Genomic DNA, 21,355 nt, shown 5'->3' on the forward strand with positions numbered 1-21,355 from the left:
AGAAGAAGAAGAAGAAAGCTATCTTACCAGTGAGCACATCAGCACTTTTTTTCTTCCCTGTGCTTTCCCAGATTGCTTTCTGGTCTCTACATCTGCACACATCTTTATTTTATCACATATTGTTTTGCTGTTGGCAACAAGACAGGAGCCCAATAGTTCCATATTAAGTGGAGCAAGTGGAGTGGGCTGTCAGTGTGTGTTCATTTTGTTTGGGCACAGAAGTGCCCCTGGTAACTTAACCTTCCTTCAAATTAATATCATCTGTGGAAAATTATCAATGACACTACTATATTCTCAAAGAAGTCCACAATTGGAGTAAGTCCTTGGGATGCTTTGGAAGAGGTCATCATGAATTCTTTCCCATGATCCAATTATTTGAAGAACAAATTTAGAAATATGTAGCCTAATGAAATGATGCCATATTAAGAAAAAATATACTGGATTGTGACCCTAGTCACATTACAATAAGGATCCCAAAGTAATCACAGTCAGTACAGGCCTCTGCATTCTCAGATTCTCACGCAACATTTATTTTTGTTGTGATATGTGTAAATTGAAGGGAATTTGAATTCAGTTAATTAACTAGGTGTCGCAGTGGAAGAGCCAGTATGGAGGGCCTGCCTCACAGGAGCCAGTGGCAGTAAATCACACGTTGATCACACAAACCGGGGTTTGGGTGGGTGAGACATCCCAATCTCATAGACTTGGCAGGACCAAAGTCACACACCCTGGACGTACGAAGCCTGAGAAAGGTGGGATTCTCGCTGTGGAATCCAGTGGCTGCTAGCAAGGGGCTAACGAGCTGCATTTCCAGAGACGGCCAGTAAGAGGAGGTTTCACTTACTAATCAAGAACCTATGAACCTCTGCTTTAAATAAACCCAATCACTTAGCCTCCACAGCCGTCTATGGCAAGGAATTCCACATACGATCCACCACCCTCTGGCTAAAGAAATGACTCCTCATCTCTGTTCTGAAGGACATCCTTCAATTCCAACACTAGGCACTCTGGTCCTAGACTCCCCCACTATAGAAAACATCCTCTCCATGTCTACTCTATCTAGGCCTTTCAATATTGGATAGATTTCAATGATATCTCCCTCATTCTTCTAAACTCCAGCGAGTACAGGCCCAGAACCATCAGACGCTCCTCATACATTAACCCTTTCATTCCTGGGATCATTGTCGTCAGCCTCCTTTGGACACTCTCCAATGCCAGCACATGGAGACTTCCCTACAACGTACTCCAAGTTTCCTCAGAAAGGAAATTCCATTCTGTTAAATTCAGTACTGAGTATTGCAGGACAAAAGTCTCCAGAGTGTAGCAAACTGCCAGCATTTAAAAGCTTTGAATCCCACTGCCTAAGCCTGCGATGTCTCACTGTCAATCATGGCTGCCAAAATTGACACATGAAATGATGCTCAAAGCTAAAGTCAACAAAGAAATTAGTTATCCTCCAGTATCTGAAACATACCGTCCCCTAGGAAAAGAATTATATTTTTTGCCACGCCAGTGTTGAGCTTTTGTAAACTGAGAGCCCGTTTCAGTGTTTCCTGGGCTTGGTTCCTCCAAAATGTAGGGTTCATTTCATGCTCTGTAATGGGCAACACAAGATAATTAGATTCAAGAACATTGTAGATTCGAGTAATAGTTGATGCATCATAACAGATTTCACCAGCATTTGAGACACAAGTTACTTAACCAGTCTGCACTTAAACTGCTCTGAACTCCAGGACAAAACAAAAAGTGCTTTTTTTTTCCCCGGTAGTGATTTTGTTGAAGACCTTTTCTGGTAACTTTAGCCCTACTGGAACTGCAGAGTGTCTCCAAGGAGATGGCGTTTGTTTCTAACCTTCAGTTCTACGTGGAGCCTGCTCGTTCTCCTTGTGTCTACCTGGGTTTCCCCAGGTGCTCTGATTTTCTCACACCCAAACCTGCTGCTATAGGCAAGTCGAGTACACACGGCCAGTGGAAGAACCAGAGAATGTTAATGGGCAGGTGTGAAATAACAGATTACAGGAACAATATTACTCTGACGGCAGGCTTCCTTCTATGCCATTAAGAAATTTGAGTCGAGAATGAAATGGACTTCATTTTACTTGCAACTTAAAATAATACCAGGGAACTACTGCAGTACAAGTAGTCACATGTGATCAAGCCTGGGACTGGTCATCTCTGCAATGAGAACCCCACTTGAAACAATGATGGAATATTAATTCATAGCAAAATAAGTAGATGCAATCCAGGTGAGTGTTGAGCATCCTGGACGGAAGCATGCAAAACATGGGTGATTTCCTCTACTTACTCTTCAAATCGACTCCATCTATCCAGGCTTCAGAGCTGATCCCTGAGCTAACCATCGTTAGAAGTAACACAGACTATATTTTACCAGTTTCTTTCTCAGCAAAGGAGAGCGTAAGCATGAGCACTGCAGGGAAAGAAGCGGAGCGCCTTTCTTCGTAAACTTCTTGACATTTCAACAGAAAATAGATCAAGTAACCTAGAAATGGGTTGTGCTTACGTATAACAGAGGCCATTTGAGCGGTAAAGGAAAGGTACGTCGTATCCGGAGTTTCTCTGGTTAGATGGTTTCCCTCCACCCCTCTCTGGCGTAGTGGGGAACCGCATACAAGGCAAGTTACAGCCAAACAGCAAAAGAAATGCAAGCATTTGGCAAATAGAATATCCTTGCTGAGCTGTTGAATTGCACATTTTTCAATCTTGGATCCATTCCTGCCAGGATGAAGCTGGATCCACAGTACAGTCCAGCATGCGGTGCAATTATTACACATGGTAATAATATGCCTCTGTAGGAGAGAATGTGCTTCAAGTTTACAAGAAGGCAATAGAAAGCTGTTAATTTTTGTTGAGAGTCAAGACAGAAAAAGATCCCCTCACAAGCTGAAATTCCAATGCAACAGATTGAGGAACTCAAGAGCAATACATGAATCTCCCAGCACATTCAAGACGAACGACAGCACAAATGGAACAATAAATGTGATAAGACAGGCCTCTGAGATCCGCCTAACCTGGTGGTGGCAGGCGCATCTGATGATAGATTCGCTTTTTCTTGAGTCCAGCGGGTATTTTGCCTATTGAGGTCAAAGAGATGGGAATATGAAATTTTATTACAAGGGATTACTTTGCTACAAAAACCAAAGCCACAGAGGTCATTGAAACGCACCCGGATTTGGAAGCTGTAATTTCAACACGAAATTGAGACTACTTGGAGTAAAAGGAAATTCAGCCTGGATTGAAAAGTAAGTGACGGGCTGATGGTGTGGGGGTTGGAGGAGGGAGGAATTATATCACATGTAACACCACCAGGGTCTCAAGGAGATAGAGTTCATTCCAACACTGCCTCCTGAGTGGTGACCTGGTATATCTGGCATAGCAGCTCTGACCTCAGTTCCAACTTAATGGAATTCAGGGAGGTTTAACAAGGATGTATGAAAGCTATATTTCCCATGTTATCATCCAGAGGGAAGATTGAAAATAATTCCCGTTGTGTAATGTCTGTTACTGTCTCTCCATTCACTCTTTTGTGTGGTTCAAACTCACAAGGAAAGCATTCAATATTTTGGCAAGAATTTTTATTGACATCTGGAGGATTGAGAGACATTACTGAGTGGTCAGGTGTTCAATACACAATAATTTAATTTAAATATCAGTAGCCTGAATACTTGACTCTCAATGCAACAATTAAGAGTATAAGCCTCAAGCCCGCCTGTTGTTCCTAGTAAAGGGTGGTGAAAGGAAGCTACAAAATTCTTGAAGGGAAAAAAAAGTCACACTATGAGGAATTCTCTCTAAATCGCCTTAAGGAAGAAAGGAGCTCAGCATCAAGGACTCCATGTAAGTAATGACTACACTTCTCCAAATGCACAAGAGTGATGGCAGGGTCATCGGCAGCTTTCAGGGGATTGCGAGTTCGGGTGGTGGTGGTGGACAAACAGATCACTATGCTCCTCCAGGCCTGGACTACCCCACCCTCTGACCAGATGATGAAACCTCTGGGCGTGGAGCTCATGAGCTGCAGAGGCAATGAACAAATGAAAGACGAGGAATGAAACACAATAACAGATGAGGTAACGTGGTGAGTGCACATGGCAACAAACAAATGATGAGAAACTACATCAAACAAACATTTGACATTTCAATTACATTCAAAGAGAAAGATGATATCAGTGCCATCAAATTATCCTTCAGGAACATCATCAGCATTGGATGCAATCCTATAGGATAGTTATATACACATTGACTAGAAAAGGAAAGGAACAATAGTTAATGAATCCATACCAGGAAGAACATACTTGAAGCGTATTGGGAAGAAAACTCTACTTCACCCACAAAAATCATCTGAGAATAACAAAAGAAAACTCAGAACACTACTGTGCAAAAGTCTTAGGCACATGTAAAAAAATCTGTAAAGCAAAGATGCTTTCAAAAATAATGAAATGAAGTTTCTAAATATTAAAAAATTACTATAAAGAACAGTAAACATTAAAAAATCAAATCAATATTTGGTGTAACCACCCTTTGCCTTTAAAACTGTAACAATTCTCTTGAGTACACTGTTGTGCAGTTTTATAAGAGAATCAGCTGGTAGGTAGTTCCAAGCATTTTGGAGAATTTGCCACAGTTCTCTGCAGACTTTAGCTGTCTCGTTCACTTCCGTCTCTCTGGATAATCCCAGACAGCCTTGATGATGTTGAGATCAGGGCTCTGGAGGCCATACCATCTGAAACCATATAAAATCTAGGGTGCCTAAAAATTTTCAACCATACTGTACATGATAAATGTAATTCTACATAAATCTAGAAACTGTTTTCACACGTCTACCACTTCCTTGACTGATGACACAAAAGACTGCCAATGTTGGAATGTGAGTGAAAAAACAAATTCTGGTGGAACTCAGCAGGTCAGCCAGCATCTGTGGAGGCAGAGGGATGATTAACGTATTGGGTTAAGACCCAGAATTGAGACTGAGAGTCCAAAAGAGAAATAACCAGCTGAAGAAGTGAGAGATAGAGCTGGCAGGAGCTGACAGGTGACAGGTGGAACCAGGTAAGGAGGGAGATGATGAAAAGATGGGGCCAGGTAAGATAGCGAAAGGGGTGATATCACCATAAATGCCAAATAAAATATAAATATGTCAAATGCTTTGTAAAATTTAGAATCAGATTTATTATCATTAACACTTATTTGGGCAGCAAGACAGTACAATACATAAAATACACTACAAGTTACAATAACAAATGTATCTTTGAAAAGATATGTAGTGTTAAAAGAGAGCAAAAATAATGAGATTGTGTTCATAGATTCATTTTTATTCAGAAATCTGATGGTGGAGGGGAAGAAGCTCTTTTTAAATCATTGAATGAGGCTCCTGTACCTCCTCCCTGATGGTAGTAATGAGAAGGGGGCATGTCCTAGTGGTGGGGTTCTTAATGATGGATGCCACCATTTTGAGGCATCGCCTGAGAAAGATGGTGGGGCAGCTAGTACCCATGATGGAGCTAGCAGAGTTTACAACTTTACAGAGGCTTTTCTTTCTTTTTAACCTATGAATTCAATCACAAGGCCCATGGATTTGTTCGATGGAGAATATATTTTCTCAACTAAAGAGGAAAATGTCAATGACCATTCCTGATTCATTTCATATCATTATGAGAATTCACCTGGGCACCGCTGTGACCTCTCATCCACCCTCCTCAAAAACTCCTCTCTCCATTCCACAAAGCTCTCATTCCATGAATCTCACATTCCTTGTACATAGAGTGGCTTTATTCCCATGTGTAACTTCAAATTGCTACAGGAACAACCATTGGTAGCCAGAGGTTTCTTTCCACTCAGCACTGGAATGAAACGTGTGTAAGATAAATCCCTTACATACCATTCATCCTTCAGACTGCCTCAACACTAGAAGGATTAATCTGCACCCCAATGGATTGATTAACCCCCAAGATCTACGCCAACAATCCATTCTAGCTATTCCCCCGAGCTTCCTGATCCCTGACTCACTCACAACACTGATGATCTCCCCAGCAGAGACCCGAGTGTCCATTGCAGGTCTCCCAGCCCCTACCACCTCACACAGCACTATATCATCTGATAAAACTCTTTAAAAAATTCTTCCGCAGTGCGCACACACGCATAACACTGGAGGAACTCAGCAGGGTAGGCAGCTATGGTGGGAAATGAACAGTCAACATTTCAGGTCTAGACCCTTCATTAGGACTGAAAAGAAAGCTGAATAAAAGGATAGGAGGGGAAGGGAAAGAGCACGAGCTGGCAGACAATAGACAAATCCAGGTGAGGGAGGAGGCAAGATGGTGGAGGAGGGATAATAGGACTGATGTGAGAATCAGGGAAGTGCTAGGTGGAAGAGGCATAGGATTGAAGAAGGAGGAATCTGATAAAAAAAAAAGGATTGCAGACCATGAAATAAAGGGAAGGAGGTAGAAAACCAGGGCTAAGATCAAGATTCAATCACATTCTTTGTGTTAATGGTATGGAAATTAAAACTTCATACCATAAGTGCCAATTTTATTTCAAAGTCAATAGCGAGAAAAGAATATGCATTTGAATTATTTAGCGATACCACCTGAGAAATCATAACCACCGAGCGTCTCTTCTTTGTCTTTTTCCTGCTGTTAAAAATATTTCAGCAATTTATGACAGTGCACCGGCCATAATTTGGCAACGCATCGGAATCCTCCTCCAGAGAGGAGGCCAACCTTATTGTCTTCAAAGAGCTGGTAGGATTAGCAATGGAGCAGAGGGCCAAGAAAGGATTTGCACTTTTTGTGTTTCGTTCTGTGCCAAGGCAGAGGCAGTGAAATGTCGTTCATTAATGAACAGTTTAAAAAAAAATAGCATTTACTACATAGTTAACAAATTAGCAGACAGTGACTGGGATCAACAGGTTTAATGAAAACAATGTTGATAAGACTTTATACCTGGTACATATGCATAGATGAGGTTCAGACTGGCAATCAGCAACACAAGAACCTTCATTTTATTTCTGGAGAATTAAATCTTGCTTCCAGCGATCCGACTTTCAGAGAAGTTTGCACTGATGCACTTGAGTGTTCCCTGAAGAAAATAAAAGAAACAATACTTATTGAGTTGGGTGTCAGTCACGGCACATTACACACAATCAGCTAGCCACCTAGATACACTCCTGCCCTTGTGTGCTGAAGTAAACACTAACTTGAATACATATTCGCATCAATTCAAAAATTGTCTTTTTTCTCAATTCAGGTGGTGGAAACAGATGATTAAACTGAAATAGAAGATGAAAATTAGCCCAGATAACAAGATATCCTGACGAATACCCTGGGTGGGTATTTCTCATTTACAGGGAACAGGTGAGATGTTGATCGTTGGGATCTTCAGAGTAAAGGCATAGAATGGAGCTCTAGAGATAGGGTTTATTGGCAGGGTGGGGAAAATAAAGGAGGTGATTTTTTTTAGTAACACAGGGAGATACTTGGGGTTTGAAAGACACCTGAGGTACTGCACAATCATACAAATGGGAAATTACATCATTATGTCCCCCTCAAAACAGGAATTCTGGCAAGGACCGTAAAGGTACTTAGTTGAATTTCTAAAGTAATGGGAGATGACTGGAAAATAGTTATTGTTTCATTGCACCATAGAAAAAATAGTTCTCATGAGATTGCACAATAAAAAACAATGTTATATGATTTAAGTTCTTAATGGGGCTTCTCTCTCTTTCCCTCTCCCATCAGGCAGAAGATACAAAAGCACATTCCACCAAGGACAGCTTCTACCCATCTTTATAAGTTTATTGAATGATGCTCTATCAGTTTTTTTTTTAAATAGTTCAAAAAATGTACAGAAAATGCTGGAGGAACTCAGCAGGTCAGGCAACATCTAGGAAGAGTACGGTCAATGTTTCGTGCTGAAACATCAACAGGACACTTTTTCTAGATGCTGCCTGGCCTGCTGAGTTCCTCCAGCATTTTGTGTGTGTTGCTCAGATATCCAGCATCAGCAGATTTTCTCTGGTTTTAAAGATTGCAATTTTTTAAAACCATTCATTAATAAACTACATTTCATTGCCTCTGCCTTGGCACAGAATGAAACCAATCTATTATCCCTCTCAACCCCACTCTCCTGCCTTCTCCCATAACCTTTGATGCCCTGACCAACCAAGAACCTATCAACCTTTGCTTTAAATATACTCAATGACTTTGCCTCCACAGCTGTCCATGGCAATGAATTTCAGATTCACCACCATCTGGCTAAAAAAAAAATGCCTTCTCATTTCTGTTCTAAATGCACGTCCTCTATTCAGAGGCTGTGCCCTTTGATCCTAGACAAACACAATATAGGAAACATGCTCCCCAAACCCACTCTGTCTCAGCCTTTCAATACTCCCCCCTCATTCTTCAAAACTCCAGCGAGTACAGGCCTAGAGCCATCACACAGACCTCACACGTTAACACTTTCATTCCCAGAATCATTCTTGTGATATTTATTTCTTCTACCAAGTGAATGGCCATACACTTCCCTACACTGTATTTCCTCTGCCACTTCTTTGCCCATTCTGCCAATCTGTCCAAGTTCAATAAAGTCAATTCAATTCAATTCAATTCTGTCACCTACAAGTATCCTGAAACCTCACCCTTATTAATGGACTCTGACATCTTCACCAAATGGCCTATAATTTCTTTTCTTCTGCCTCCCTTCCTTCTTAAAGAGTGGAGTGACATTTGTAATTTTCTAGTCCTCCAGAATCTAGTGATTCTTGAAAGATCTTTACTAATGCCTCCACAATCTCTTCAGCAACTTCTTTCAGAACCCTGGGGTGTAATTGATCTGATCCAGGTGACTTATCTACCTTCAGATCAATCAGCTTTAATCACAAATAAATTGTTGAACAGACGCAGGCAGTCCGCATCTCACCTAGAGGCCAATGCAGAGAAAGGCTGTCAACTTGAAACATTAATTCCATTTCCCTCTTCACACACACTGATCTGATGAGTGTTTTTATCATTTTTATTTCCGACACCTGAATAATATTGTCACTATGCCTCAGCTGATAGCTGGAACCTCCTACGTTCAATCTGCTTCAGTCTGCATCAAACTATTGCCCTTGATGGAGTCCACAGTCTGATGAAGTGCACTTTATATCAACGATCTGCCCACTCAAAGAGTTTATGCAGCTTTGTTCAAACCTACATAAATAAACACTCAATTGAGTAAAAAAACTGGATGTGTGCCTGAAACCACAGCCACCACTTATCAGATATAGCTGTTCCACAGTGCATGTGAATGTATCATATGTAGTGTAACCTTTTTAGGGAATTATAGAATTCTAGTGAGTTATATTAAAAAAAAACAATACTAACAGCAGTCCACTGCAGAAAGGGAGAATTTGGTAGATCCTACTTTCTCCAAACCGCAGTTCCATACTGGAAAATCACACATAAATTCTCATTCTGTTAAAGTACACTGCATCAAATACCATTCAAGGTCATTTGATATTCCTCAGACAGGAGCTGAATAAATACCTCATTACATCTATCTAATTGCTGATTTGAAACAGTCTGTGAGTCTGAAACCTGGGGCAGAGCGAATCTGAATCAGAATGAGAATTAGGTTTTTAATTACTCCTGTGTCGTGACATTTGTTGTTTTGCGGTAGCAGTACAGTGTAATACATTAAATATACTATGAGTTACAATAAGAAATTCTGCCGGTGGTGTAGTGGCATCCACACCAGACTTTGAAGCGAGAGGTCCCGGGTTCGAATCCGGCCGGCTCCTTGCATGAGTTCTACTCGTGCCGGGTTGAGCGTGGAGCTAGCAACTCAACCTCGTAAAACAGACAAATGCTAAAGAAATGGCAAGGTTGTTACCTAATGCGCCAAGTTGGCACAGGAAGGAACAATAAGAAATAAAATATTAAAAAATTAAATAAGTACAAGAAAAAAAAAGAGCAAAAATAGTGGCTTAGCGGTCATGCATTTATAGTCTGTTCAGAAATCTGATGGTGGAGGGGCAGATGGTTTTCCTAAAAGTGACAGTCATTCGCAAGTTTAAGACGTCAAGACTATAGTGGACTTGAAATAAAGTCGCACACACAGAGTCACAGAAGAGGATCTGAGATTCCAAGTGTTTGTATGACAGAACTTCTGTGAAGCAAGCCAACCTTTCTCCGATTTTCAAAGTCAGATGTTGACACATGGAGTCATGCGAATCTACAGCCAAACCAATGATTCGCAATCTTATTATTGGACCTCACAAACCTCCCATTGGCTGTATACAAGTCTGCGTGAAGCCTTTGTGCCCTATCTAACCCTAGGCTAAGCTTCAAACCCTTCCATTCACGCAGAAGAATGATTCTGTGCTTTGCCATTAGCTCAGGGGTAAGTAGGGCACAAAGGTCTCACACAGCAGGCAATTACCATACAAGAGGTTTGTGGGCGCCAAGAATAAGATCACAATCATTAGTTTGATCACAGTTTCAAATGACTCTACAGTATGTGTCAACATCTGACTTTGAGAACCTGAGAAAGGGGGAGATACAAAGAGTTTGGCTCCCACTGCTACTTTATTTCCTCTCTCACTACACCTCTGACATCCTAAACTCTCAGAACAAATGATGCTCCCTCTTTTCCAATATTTTTATTGATATTATATAAATTACATAAATACAAATACAAAATTCATAAGGATACAAGTAAATAGTACGAATTACATTTAAATCACAGTATCCCATATTCCAAATCAATCATGTATAAAAAGACTGAATTATGAAATGAAATAGAATAAAATAATTATATTGTGTTTTAAAAATTATATCTTCTATAGTTTCAGATGATCAGATGGGATTTATTAAAAATCGATATTCCCATTTTAATATACACCGTTTGTTAAATGTTATGTACTCTCCATCTAAGGAAATATCGGAATGTATGATATCTTTGGATGCAGAGAAGGCTTTTGACAGAGTTGAATGGAACTTCCTATTTACATCCTTAGAAAAATTTAATTTTGGACCTAATTTTATTCATTGGATCAAATTACTTTATTTCTCTCCCTCCGCTCAGGTTCTTACTAATTTTCAGAACTCTAAACCTTTTAAGCTCCAACGTGGAACTAGACAAGGTTGTCCCTTTGAGCCTTTTGCTTTTTGATTTGGTATTAGAACCCTTAGCAATTGCTTTTTGAGAGTTTAAAGATATTACTGGTATTTTAATGAGAGGTACTATTCATAAAGTGTCGCTCTATGCTGATGAATATTGCTTTTTATATCTAGTGTTACAACCTCCTTACCATTTGTCTTCCGTTTACTGACTAATTTTAGTCAGTTCTCGGGATATAAATTAAATTTACAGAAGATTGAACTGTTTCCTTTAAACCATTTAATACCAACTGATATTAACCTTCCTTTTAAAATTTTAAGAAAACAATTTACGTATTTAGGAGTAACAATTACTAAGAGTTAAAAAGATTTATTTAGGGAAAATTTTTTAAGTTTATTGAATTATGTTAAAAAAAATACTTTCTAATTGGTTGCCTCTCTCTTTATCACTGATTGGCCGAATCAATTCTATTAAAATGAATATCTTACCTAAATTTATATATCTTTTTCAAGCTGTGCCTGTTTTTATTCCTAAATCTTTTTTTGGCTCTTTGGATTCAATTATTTCTTCCTATATATGGAAGAATAAAAAACCTCGTATAAATAAAGCTCGCCTTCAAAAAACCAAACAGAACGGAGGATTTGCCTTACCCAATTTTAGGTTATATTATTGGGCAGTTAATATATGTAATATTACATTCTGGATATATTACATTAACTATGAGAACTGCCTCACATGGGTTTCTCTGGAAGTCAACTCTGTTGTAAAATTTTCCATTATTTCTTTACAAATAATGCTCTTTATTTTCAGTTGAAATTCCTCAAATTCCGACAGAGAATTGATCACTGGCGCATTGGTTATAAAATCCTACAGTCCCCATCGTGAAATTGAAATGAATTAATAGATGCGGCTCAAAGTAACTGGAGGGCCACCTGCTTTGGAAATGTGTAGATGAATCAGAACGATGCAAATTCTTTGCAGTAATCACTGTGTTGCTACTGGGCATCAGCTATGCATGAGCAGATGGTGCATTATTTGCAAATCTGCTTCACAAATTAACCATTGGAACTGGCTCCAGAAGAGAGATGTTTCCTGAAGCTGTCGAAACGCCAGCTCTTTGTGCTGGAAAACCTGCTATAATGAGTGGCATATGCACTGCAGTTGGCAGCGCAATAAATACTTCACTCTCTCACATGCTCACTATCTAGGTCAAGAAGAAAGTGTCATAAAGGAAGCTTTTAGTACCTAGGCCTCATAAATCAGACATTGAGCACAGAAGTTGGGTTGCTGTGTTGAAATTGTAAGGAAGCCAAACTTGCAGTATTGCACAAACATGAGAAAATCTGCAGATGTTGGAAATTCAAGCAACACACACAAAATACTGGTGCAATGCACCAGGCCGGGCAGCATCTATAGGAAGGGGTACAGTCGACGTTTCGGGCTGAGACCCTTTATCAGGACTTCTTTAAATGTTACAATTGAACCCGCATCTGCTGGCAGCTTGCTCCATGCTCACATCGCCCAGTGAATGAAGACGCTCCCCCCAGATTCTCCTTAAATAGTTTATCTTTGACCCAGTGCACTGATACCCCTATACCATATGGTGATGCACTCAGTCAAAATTATCTCTACAGTACATCTGCAGAGTGTTTGGTGACATACCAAATATCCTTAAACATTTAATGAAATGTAGCTGCTGCTGTACCATCTTGGAAATTGACCCACATCACTCTAAACCTCTCCTATCCATTCACTTATCCAAATTTCTTTTGAACGGTCCTCCACCACTTGCTCTGGTGACACATTCCATATGCCACCAGAAGCTGCTGCCACTAAAAGATCCCTTTCATATCTTTCACCTTACTTTAAACCTATGCCCTCTAACTTATTTGTTCCCTTTCCCTGGGAAAAAGAATACATGAGTTCACACTATCTCTACCCCTCAAAACTAATTAGAAACAGACAGCAAATGCAGTCCCAGCTGGTGACTTCCACATTCCACAGAAGTATTTCAAAATGCTTTCCCAGCTCCCCATGTAATGACCAGGGGTTCAAGGCTGAAAGACTTCAACTCACTATCTAGGTCAAGTCTCCACGGGTGTTTCAGAGTTGCATTCTCCAGAATGAGATGCTCCCCAGCAGAAGCACAGTAAAGTTTCCATGGGGCTAGATTGAAATGCAAGGAAGTTCACCCACGGTGTCCAGCCTACGTCAAACCTTCAACAATAATGCTGAAGTAGATTGTTTTGCCTTTGTCATAGTGCAGTCATATCATTCCTGAAATCTGGCTTTGCACAATGAATTGTGTTTCCTGACTGTAAAAGACTGCCTATCTCAAAATTATTTCATAGGCTGCAAGGCAAGACCTGTGGGGCAAAAAATGTTCTGGCTCTTAGTTTGTGATTAGTTCCCAAAGTAGTAACAATTTATGCTGGTATTTAACATTTCGGTCATTTTAATGCTCTTGCTCCTCACCACTATCCCTCAGAGTCTGGGGAACAAGTTCAGGAGACAGGAAAGCTGAGCCGTATTTACCATTTGGATGCTTGTACGGAGTTTGTAACCCTCGTGGGTTTCCTCCGGGTACTCCGGTTTCCTCCCACAGTCCAAAGACATACAGGTTAGCAGGTTAATCAGTCATTGTAAATTGTCCCATCATTAGGATAGGATTAAATTGGGCAGCACGGCTCGAAGGGCTGGAAGAGCCTATTCTGCACTGTATCTCATAAAATAAAAAACAAATCGAACTTGTGCACATCAACTGCTAGGAAAAAGTATATTTACTTTGAACAGCTCTTTGACAGTATTTCTTCTTAGACTCTTATCATTCTAAGCAATTGTTTCTTTTAACCCTGCACCCAGTAAGGTATCTGATCTCATTTTTTCCCTGACCACCAGAGTTCTGTTTTCATCCATTGGCCAAGAAGCTTCCATTTTCTTTCAACAACTCCAAACTCGCCAACTAAGCAAAACCTTTTGATAGCTTCTATCTTTATCAGTAGAAATCTTCTCCAACTAAGCTAAAAAGTTGCTCACGTTTGAGCATTTGTAAAACTTTTACTCCTTCTGAGTAACTAAATGGAAGTAAAATATTCTAAGAATTAATTTGGTCAGTCTTTTCTTGAAGCTTGCCCTGTCATTTGAGGTTAGTTTAATGAGAGTCTTTACTATTTGCACTGAAGAGCTCAGGTTAGTAAAGGCATTGTGAAAACTGAGGTACAGTACATTCTGGAGATTATACTGTGGGAAGTATGACAAGGCGCACATCCATTGGAACAAAACAGCTGTAAATGGGAAAGGTCAGGACAACCTCACTGGAGAAAGTAGCAGTCTTAGCTTCCTTACAGGGGATGAACAGTCAACCTCAGCAAGTAATGGGTCAACTTGTTTATGGGAACCAAGACAGGAAAAGGGACAGGTTACCTCAGAGGATACGTTATATCATAGAGAGCTGACATGAAATCGGGTGGAGAGAGGAAATAAATCAGATATAATCGTATCATGGAGAATACTCAATGGGCCAGTATCCACTATCTTATGGTCCTATTGAGATTTAAATTGGCACGTACTGATTATAAAAGAGTTGTTAATCTATCATCAGTTTTCCCTTTCTCTCTTCTTCTGCAGCCAGATAAAACATTGTTCAAAATAACATGAAAAAGCCTTGGGCTTCTGTGAATAACTCAGCGGACTTACTGTATAACAGTTACTCAACACATAAAAGAATTCTTAACTGCAGTAAAACATATTTCAATTAGAAATGTAGTGTTCTGTAGAAGTACTGATATGTCAATATGTACTTTAAATCAAGGACCCATAGATACCTGGACTGAAAAAACAAGTGCAAACTGAATATTCAATGTCAGGATGTGGCAAGATGTATTTGGAAGTTTGGAATCTAACAAGTTACATCTAGTAGAATGGAGTAAGTATGTATAAGGTGATGGATAAAGTGACAGACCATGATAGTACTGCATGCCACAAACACCACAAGGTCAACCTAAACCAAAGCTGCAACTGCTCCAAACTGCTTGGTATAGTATCATAAGACATAGGAGCAGAATTGGGTCACTTGGCCTGTCTGGTCTGCTTTGCCACTCCATCCCGCTCAACTCTATTGTCCTGTCTCCTCTCCATAACCTCTGATCCCTTTACTAATCAAGAACCTATGATCCTCCACTTTAAATATACCCAATGACTTGGCCTGCACAGCTGCCTGGAGTTCATTCTTCAGAGTACCACCTTAGTACCAATCCCTCAAAGAGTTCACGTAGCTCACTGAATCCCTGCCAACCACCATGTATCCATTTACACTAATCCCCTTTCCTTCTCCCCATATTCACACTAGTCACCACCAGATTCTACCAGCCACCCATATGCCAGAGACAATTGACAGTGGTCAGTTGGCCTCCCAAGCTACTGCTCTTCGGGATGTGGGAGAAGACCGGAGCACCAAGAGAAAACCCATTTGGTGACATGGAGAATACGCAGACTCCATTCAGAAAGCAGCAGAGGTCAGGTTTGAGCCTATGTCACTGGTGCTGTGAGGCAGTAGCTCAATCAGCTGCACCACTGTGCTCTCCAAAGGATGTGAGCAGATGGAAGGCAAAGGATCTTTGCAATATCATTGGCCTTCACTTCGCAATGTAACAAACAAGCCCCAAGACTCACAGGAATCATTCGTACCTCACTTGAGCAGGGAGGGGCTTAAAACAAATTGCTGGAGGCACTCAATGGATGCTTACATTCCACAGCATCTGCCCTGGGCTGAGCACACGTGTATTCACAAAGAAGGCATAATAGTGCCGCTCCATTCCTAAAAGTTTGCATACATTTGGCATATCACCAAAAACTTCTACAGACACACTGTAGAGAGTATCCTAACTGGTTGCACCATGGCCAGGCATGGAAACACTACACCGTCCAAGTCATGCCCATTTCTCATTACTACCATAGGGCAAGAGACACAGAAGCCTTAGGTCCCGTACCGCCAGGTTCAGGAACAGTTATTACTCTATAGGCTCCTAAACCAGCATCGATAACCTCAAACAACAGGAATTCTGCAGATGCTGGAAATTCAAGCAACACACATAAAAGTTGCTGGTGAACGCAGCAGGCCAGGCAGCATCTCTAGGAAGAGGTGCAGTCGACGTTTCAGGCCTGTCAGGTCAGGACTCCTGACGAAGGGTCTCGGCCTGAAACGTTGACTGCACCTCTTCCTAGAGATGCTGCCTGGCCTGCTGCGTTCACCAGCAACTTTTATGTGTATCGATAACCTCTCTCATCTCAACTCTGAATTGACTCAACATCCTATAGACCCACTTTAAAAGACTCTTTACAACTCATGGTCTCAGTAATATTCTTACTTTCACAGCCTGTCTTCTTTTGTGTTGGTTGTTTGTCAGTCTTTGTCTATGTATATAGTTATTTTTGGAAAATTCTACTGTATTTAATTTTTCTTGTAAATGCTTGCAAGAAAATTATCTGAAGGTAGTATATGGTAAATATATATGTACATTGGCAATAAATTTACTTTGACCTTTGAAATTTGAGGTAGCATCTTCAGAGGAAAATGGACAGTCAACACTTCTGCTCAACCCAATACATTAGCTGTTCATTCCATTCTACAAATGCTGCCTAAACCTATGAGTTCCTCCAGCAGTTTGTTTGCTTTCGCTCCTGATTCCAACATCTGCACTATCTTGTGTCTCCACAATGGAAACGTGAAAGTTGATTGGCTTCATTTCCAAGCAGGAAACTAGCTTATAACCCTGATGTGAGTCACTGGTCTTTTTCAATGGAGTTTAAATGTAGAAGCCTGTATCTCACTAATGTGAGAACCTGCAAGAGGCTAAATAGCTCAGGTCATTGTGACTACTGAACACAGACTGGCTCTGAATTTCAATAAGTGCAGGAAGAAACAAATCAGGGATTAACAAGATGCAGATGTCTAAAGACCTGTGCATCCAGAATGCAATCACTAAAGAAAATAATTGCTGAACCAATTATGGTATAACCCAGCCTCCAGATCTCTGTCTTATTTTCTGGACTAATGAGTAAGCCAGGTGCCGGACTATCATGATTTCTGAACAGTTGGGCGAGGGAGTCTTAGGAGTAATAAAGGATTCCACATTGTCCATCTTCTTACCATTCCTGTTTCAGCTGTTGATGTTTGCTAGAATGTTCAAAATCAATTAAAAACATACCGTGAAATTTGTCATTTCCACTAACAAACAACACAATCTGATGATGTTCTGGGGAAATAGGCAAAACTTTACATCAGTGTGATGCCCACGATGGAAACGGTATTGGTATGGCTAAAATTCGAACCAATTTTGAGAGGTCAATGCCGTAGTCCAATGGTGTGTAATTAATTGTACATCAAGAAACCTACGGTTGCAAGTGGATTAACAATAAATTTCACTTATTTAAACAGGGCTGTTCACACTGCCCCTCAGTCCGATGTTCACACATGGCATTGCAGCCAGCTGGAAAGAGCAGCACTTATAACTAATGCCATAACACAGTACAAATCAGCAGTAATATTTTAACTTTTCGCATGGTCGCAATGTAATCCAGAGTATTTACATGTGATATGTATTTGGGGTTGTTTTTTTTTTCTCCTCGCCCTATGTCATCATATTAAAATTAGAACATTGAAACAAAAGCAATAGGGTGCAACCTGTCAGGAGACCAATCTGCGTTTATGAAAACACCAATTAAGTTCAAACCCCCTCATCAATTATAGCAAAGGATTTAACCAGATATATAAACCGATAGTTCCACACTAGGAAGTCTGCCATTATGGCAAACATTAAACTGAGCTACAATGTAATTTATAGTGTTTTACAGATAAAATAGCCAAATTAAATTAATTTTCATGGACAGGTCCTGATGGGGGTCTTGATCTGAATCGTCAACTATCCATTTCCCTCCACAGATGCTGCCTGACCCATTGTGTTCCTCCAGCATTTTGTGTTTTGCTTATTCTGCTTATACTGCAATTTCCTGCTTCTGGGTTGGATTTGCACCTGGATCGTCAAAGGTGGAAATTTAGATCTTCAAGGCAATGGACCAACTGTCTGCCCTGCAGCAGAGGTTGGCATCTCAATGCTTTTCCAGTCCATTTCAGCTGCAGAGACCCCTTGAGATTCTCTGGGTGGAATCATTGTAAATGACTTTTCTTGGTCGCCCACCAGCTGAATTAAGTCTCTGCCATTGTTTATACCTCAGATCCTGGTCCTCAGGTTGGAGGAACAACACCTTATATTCCGTCTGGGTAGCCTCCAACCTGATGGCATGAACATCGACTTCTCTAACTTCCGCTAAGGCCCCACCTCCCCCTCGTACCCCATCTGTTACTCATTTTTATGCACACATTCTTTCTCTCACTCTCCTTTTTCTCCCTCTGTCCCTCTGAATATACCTCTTGCCCATCCTCTGGGTCACCCCCCCTCCTTGTCTTTCTTCCCGGACCTCCTGTCCCGTGATCCTCTCGTATCCCCTTTTGCCTATCACCTGTCCAGCTCTCGGCTCTATCCCTCCCCCTCCTGTCTTCTCCTATCATTTTGCATCTCCCCCTCCCCCTCCAGCTTTCAAATCCCTTACTCACTCTTCCTTCAGTTAGTCCTGACAAAGGGTCTCGGCCTGAAACGTCGACTGCGCCTCTTCCTATAGATGCTGCTTGGCCTGCTGCGTTCACCAGCAACTTTGATGTATGTTACGAGTTTTAAAGGTTTGTTTACTGGACCAATACAAATTTCTAGAGGAAAATTGACTGACCTTTACTTTTTGTTATCTACAAGCATTTCATTTCCCTTCACCCTGACCTTTCAACAATGACAAGTATTCAATGCATTATTGGGAAACCCACTTTAAAAGGCACAGAGCATAGCAAACAAGTGAAATGAATTAATCTGCGGACAAAAATTGCACAATCCAAAACTTTTGAATTAACTCTGTACTCAGCTCTGTTGCAGATGGTCCCTTTCAGGCATTGATTTCCACTAATAAACAGAAGGAAACTAAAATAGAAAAAATGTTATTAGTAATCATAATTCTGAATTTTTTGAAACTTAAACCTTTATATGTGTACAATTTAAAATCTCCTTAATTCACTGCTTATTTTGATACCACTCATCAACCAAGTCTCTTGTCAATCTGTATCCATCTGCTGATTGAACACTTGCACACTAATTTCCACCTGCCCTTTCACCACACATTTCAGATGGACATTCAGACACTTGTGAATGCCAATTTGACTTTTCCTCCTTTTGAAGATGAGCCTTATATCAAATAATTGTAGGTGTCCGACTCAGTCCTGAGTGCCAGGGGAGCTGGATGTTATGCACAGCACTGGGTAGAGTAGATGACAGCATACTAACACTGTCATATGTGTCAGGCTAGCATAAAGTTTGACTTACAAATAACCCTCCATTTGACAGAAATTCCCCATTATTATGCCACATGGGTAGACTCCTCAGTATATTAAAGGCAATGCCTACCCTGACCACCTGTACACAAATCACCATGAAACCAGCCTATATCATTAATACCTCTGTGTTCTGAATAGAGAATTAGCTTCTCATGCACCTGGGAAAAAAAGTAAGCCAATCATTCAACCCCAAATTTTGTTCCTTTTTTAAAATTTGTGATCTTTGATGAAACACGATGCATCTTTAACCAAGAATAGATTTCACTTCCAGAAACTCAAGACTCCATAGCAAATTGCTGATCGCATCTGACTTTGAGGTGTGCAGTATCTCAGATGTATTACAGATGAAACAATTTTTCTCCTTTTTTTCAAATTAAGTGTTTCGGACCCGGCTTTCATTCAAAAGCTCTGTCTTTATTTTATTACAGGATGAACATTCAGTGCTTGACAAATGGTGGGGATACAATTCACATTCAGGTGCAATTTACAAAGGCAGACTGTATAAAATAAATTTGATTTGCACACCAGTGTAAGCCTGTGATCACTCTTTACGGCAATCAATGTTGAAGTAGAATGCAAAACAGGGGGCCATGGATTTCAGTTCCAGAAACAAGTAAGTAGCTGTTCAAAATGGAGCCCACTGCCTTTATGCAGTTATAAATAAAGAATTTCAAAATGTGACAACTTCCCTTTTCTCTCAACTCTTTTTGTAAATGTTAATGCTTACTTTACAGATGAAACACATGGCATGTCTCCTGCCATCTGGAATATTCTGACATGAGTTGTGATGAACAATTAGGCTCCAATTTTGTTATATTGCAATTCTGAATTTTTATTAAAAAGTCTGAGAGATTTGTTTATTTCTAAGATGTTAATGGTCCTTTCTCACATTAGTCTTGTTAACTGTTACAGGCAATAGACTGAGTTGTGAGAAAGTGTTTCAGATGTAAGCCCAAATGGTGAGATTTTCTGAGATACTCTTTCAAGGTGGCATATGACTGTGAGATGTGAAACCTCTTGGAGCTGCCTTTCCATCATTTCAGTATCTTCAAAAATAAAATTAGCCCGGTGAATAAATCACCCAAGATAATCCAAACTTTAGAACATAAAGATATTAGAAAATAGGAACAGGCAAGGTTATTCAGCCTTCAAGCTTGTCGTGTTATTGAATATGACAGTGGGTGGTCTTGACTGATCTCTTCTGTTCCTGTTCCCCATAATTCCCCATTCCAAAAATGTAAGTACTTCCTCTTTAAATACCCACAATGATATAGCCTCAGTGGTTGGCCTGATCAGAGGGGATGACGAGACTGCCTACAGGGACAAAGTCCAGCACCTGGCTGCATGGTGTGCCGACAACAACCTGGCCCTTAACACCCAGAAGACCAAAGAGATTATTGTGGACTTCAGGCATGCTAGGAGCCACACTCACATCCCCATCTACATCAACAGAGCTGTAGTGGAGCGTGTATCAAGCTTCAAATTCCTTGGTGTCCACATTTCTGAGGATCTCACCTGGTCCCTGAACTCCTCCATCCTGATCAAAAAGGCGCAACAGTGCCTTTATTTCCTGTGGAGCATCAAGAAAGCTCAGCTCTGTCCCAGGATACTGACGGACTTTTATTGCTGTACCACTGAGAGCATACTCATCAACTGCATCTCAGTGTGGTATGGCAGTTGTCCTGTATCGGACCGCAAAGCACTCCAGCATGTGGTGAAAACTGCCCACCATTGAGAACATCTACCATAAACGCTGCCTGGGCAGGGCAAAAAGCATTATCAAGGATGCATCTCACCCTA

At 40.6% G+C, this 21,355-nt stretch overlaps 1 protein-coding gene and 2 long non-coding RNA genes across 4 annotated transcripts in view; 2 read left to right on the top strand and 1 right to left on the bottom strand.

Moving 5' to 3' along the window:
- LOC134337773 (uncharacterized) overlaps nucleotides 1–9,185 on the top strand; it is a 74,729-nt gene extending 65,544 nt beyond the window's left edge. Inside the window, exons 2-3 of the long non-coding RNA XR_010016063.1 lie at nucleotides 7,267–7,373; nucleotides 7,758–9,185. This is a non-coding gene — a long non-coding RNA (uncharacterized LOC134337773). The remainder of the gene's footprint in view (nucleotides 1–7,266; nucleotides 7,374–7,757) is intronic.
- The window catches only part of alpl (alkaline phosphatase, biomineralization associated), an 80,770-nt gene that overhangs the window by 34,730 nt on the left and 24,685 nt on the right, over nucleotides 1–21,355 (bottom strand). The window contains exons 1-3 of one of the 2 annotated variants that reach the window (XM_063033007.1): nucleotides 6,963–7,089; nucleotides 2,522–2,807; nucleotides 1,475–1,594 (exon numbers count right to left, since the gene is read on the bottom strand). In XM_063033007.1, coding sequence (XP_062889077.1) covers nucleotides 1,475–1,594; nucleotides 2,522–2,807; nucleotides 6,963–6,977 — 421 coding nt within the window. In that variant the 5' untranslated portion in view covers nucleotides 6,978–7,089. Of the gene's footprint in view, nucleotides 1–1,474; nucleotides 1,595–2,521; nucleotides 2,808–6,962; nucleotides 7,099–21,355 lie in introns of those variants that run through there. The other variant, XM_063033008.1, reaches the window with a different exon arrangement.
- Nucleotides 14,931–20,329, top strand: LOC134337774 (uncharacterized). Its single transcript, XR_010016064.1, has 3 exons — nucleotides 14,931–15,046; nucleotides 19,984–20,168; nucleotides 20,290–20,329. It is a non-coding gene; the product is annotated as an uncharacterized LOC134337774 (long non-coding RNA).

The sequence above is a fragment of the Mobula hypostoma genome, chromosome 25 (genome assembly GCF_963921235.1).
Source record: "Mobula hypostoma chromosome 25, sMobHyp1.1, whole genome shotgun sequence".
In the NCBI taxonomy this organism is placed as follows: Eukaryota; Metazoa; Chordata; class Chondrichthyes; order Myliobatiformes; family Myliobatidae; genus Mobula; species Mobula hypostoma.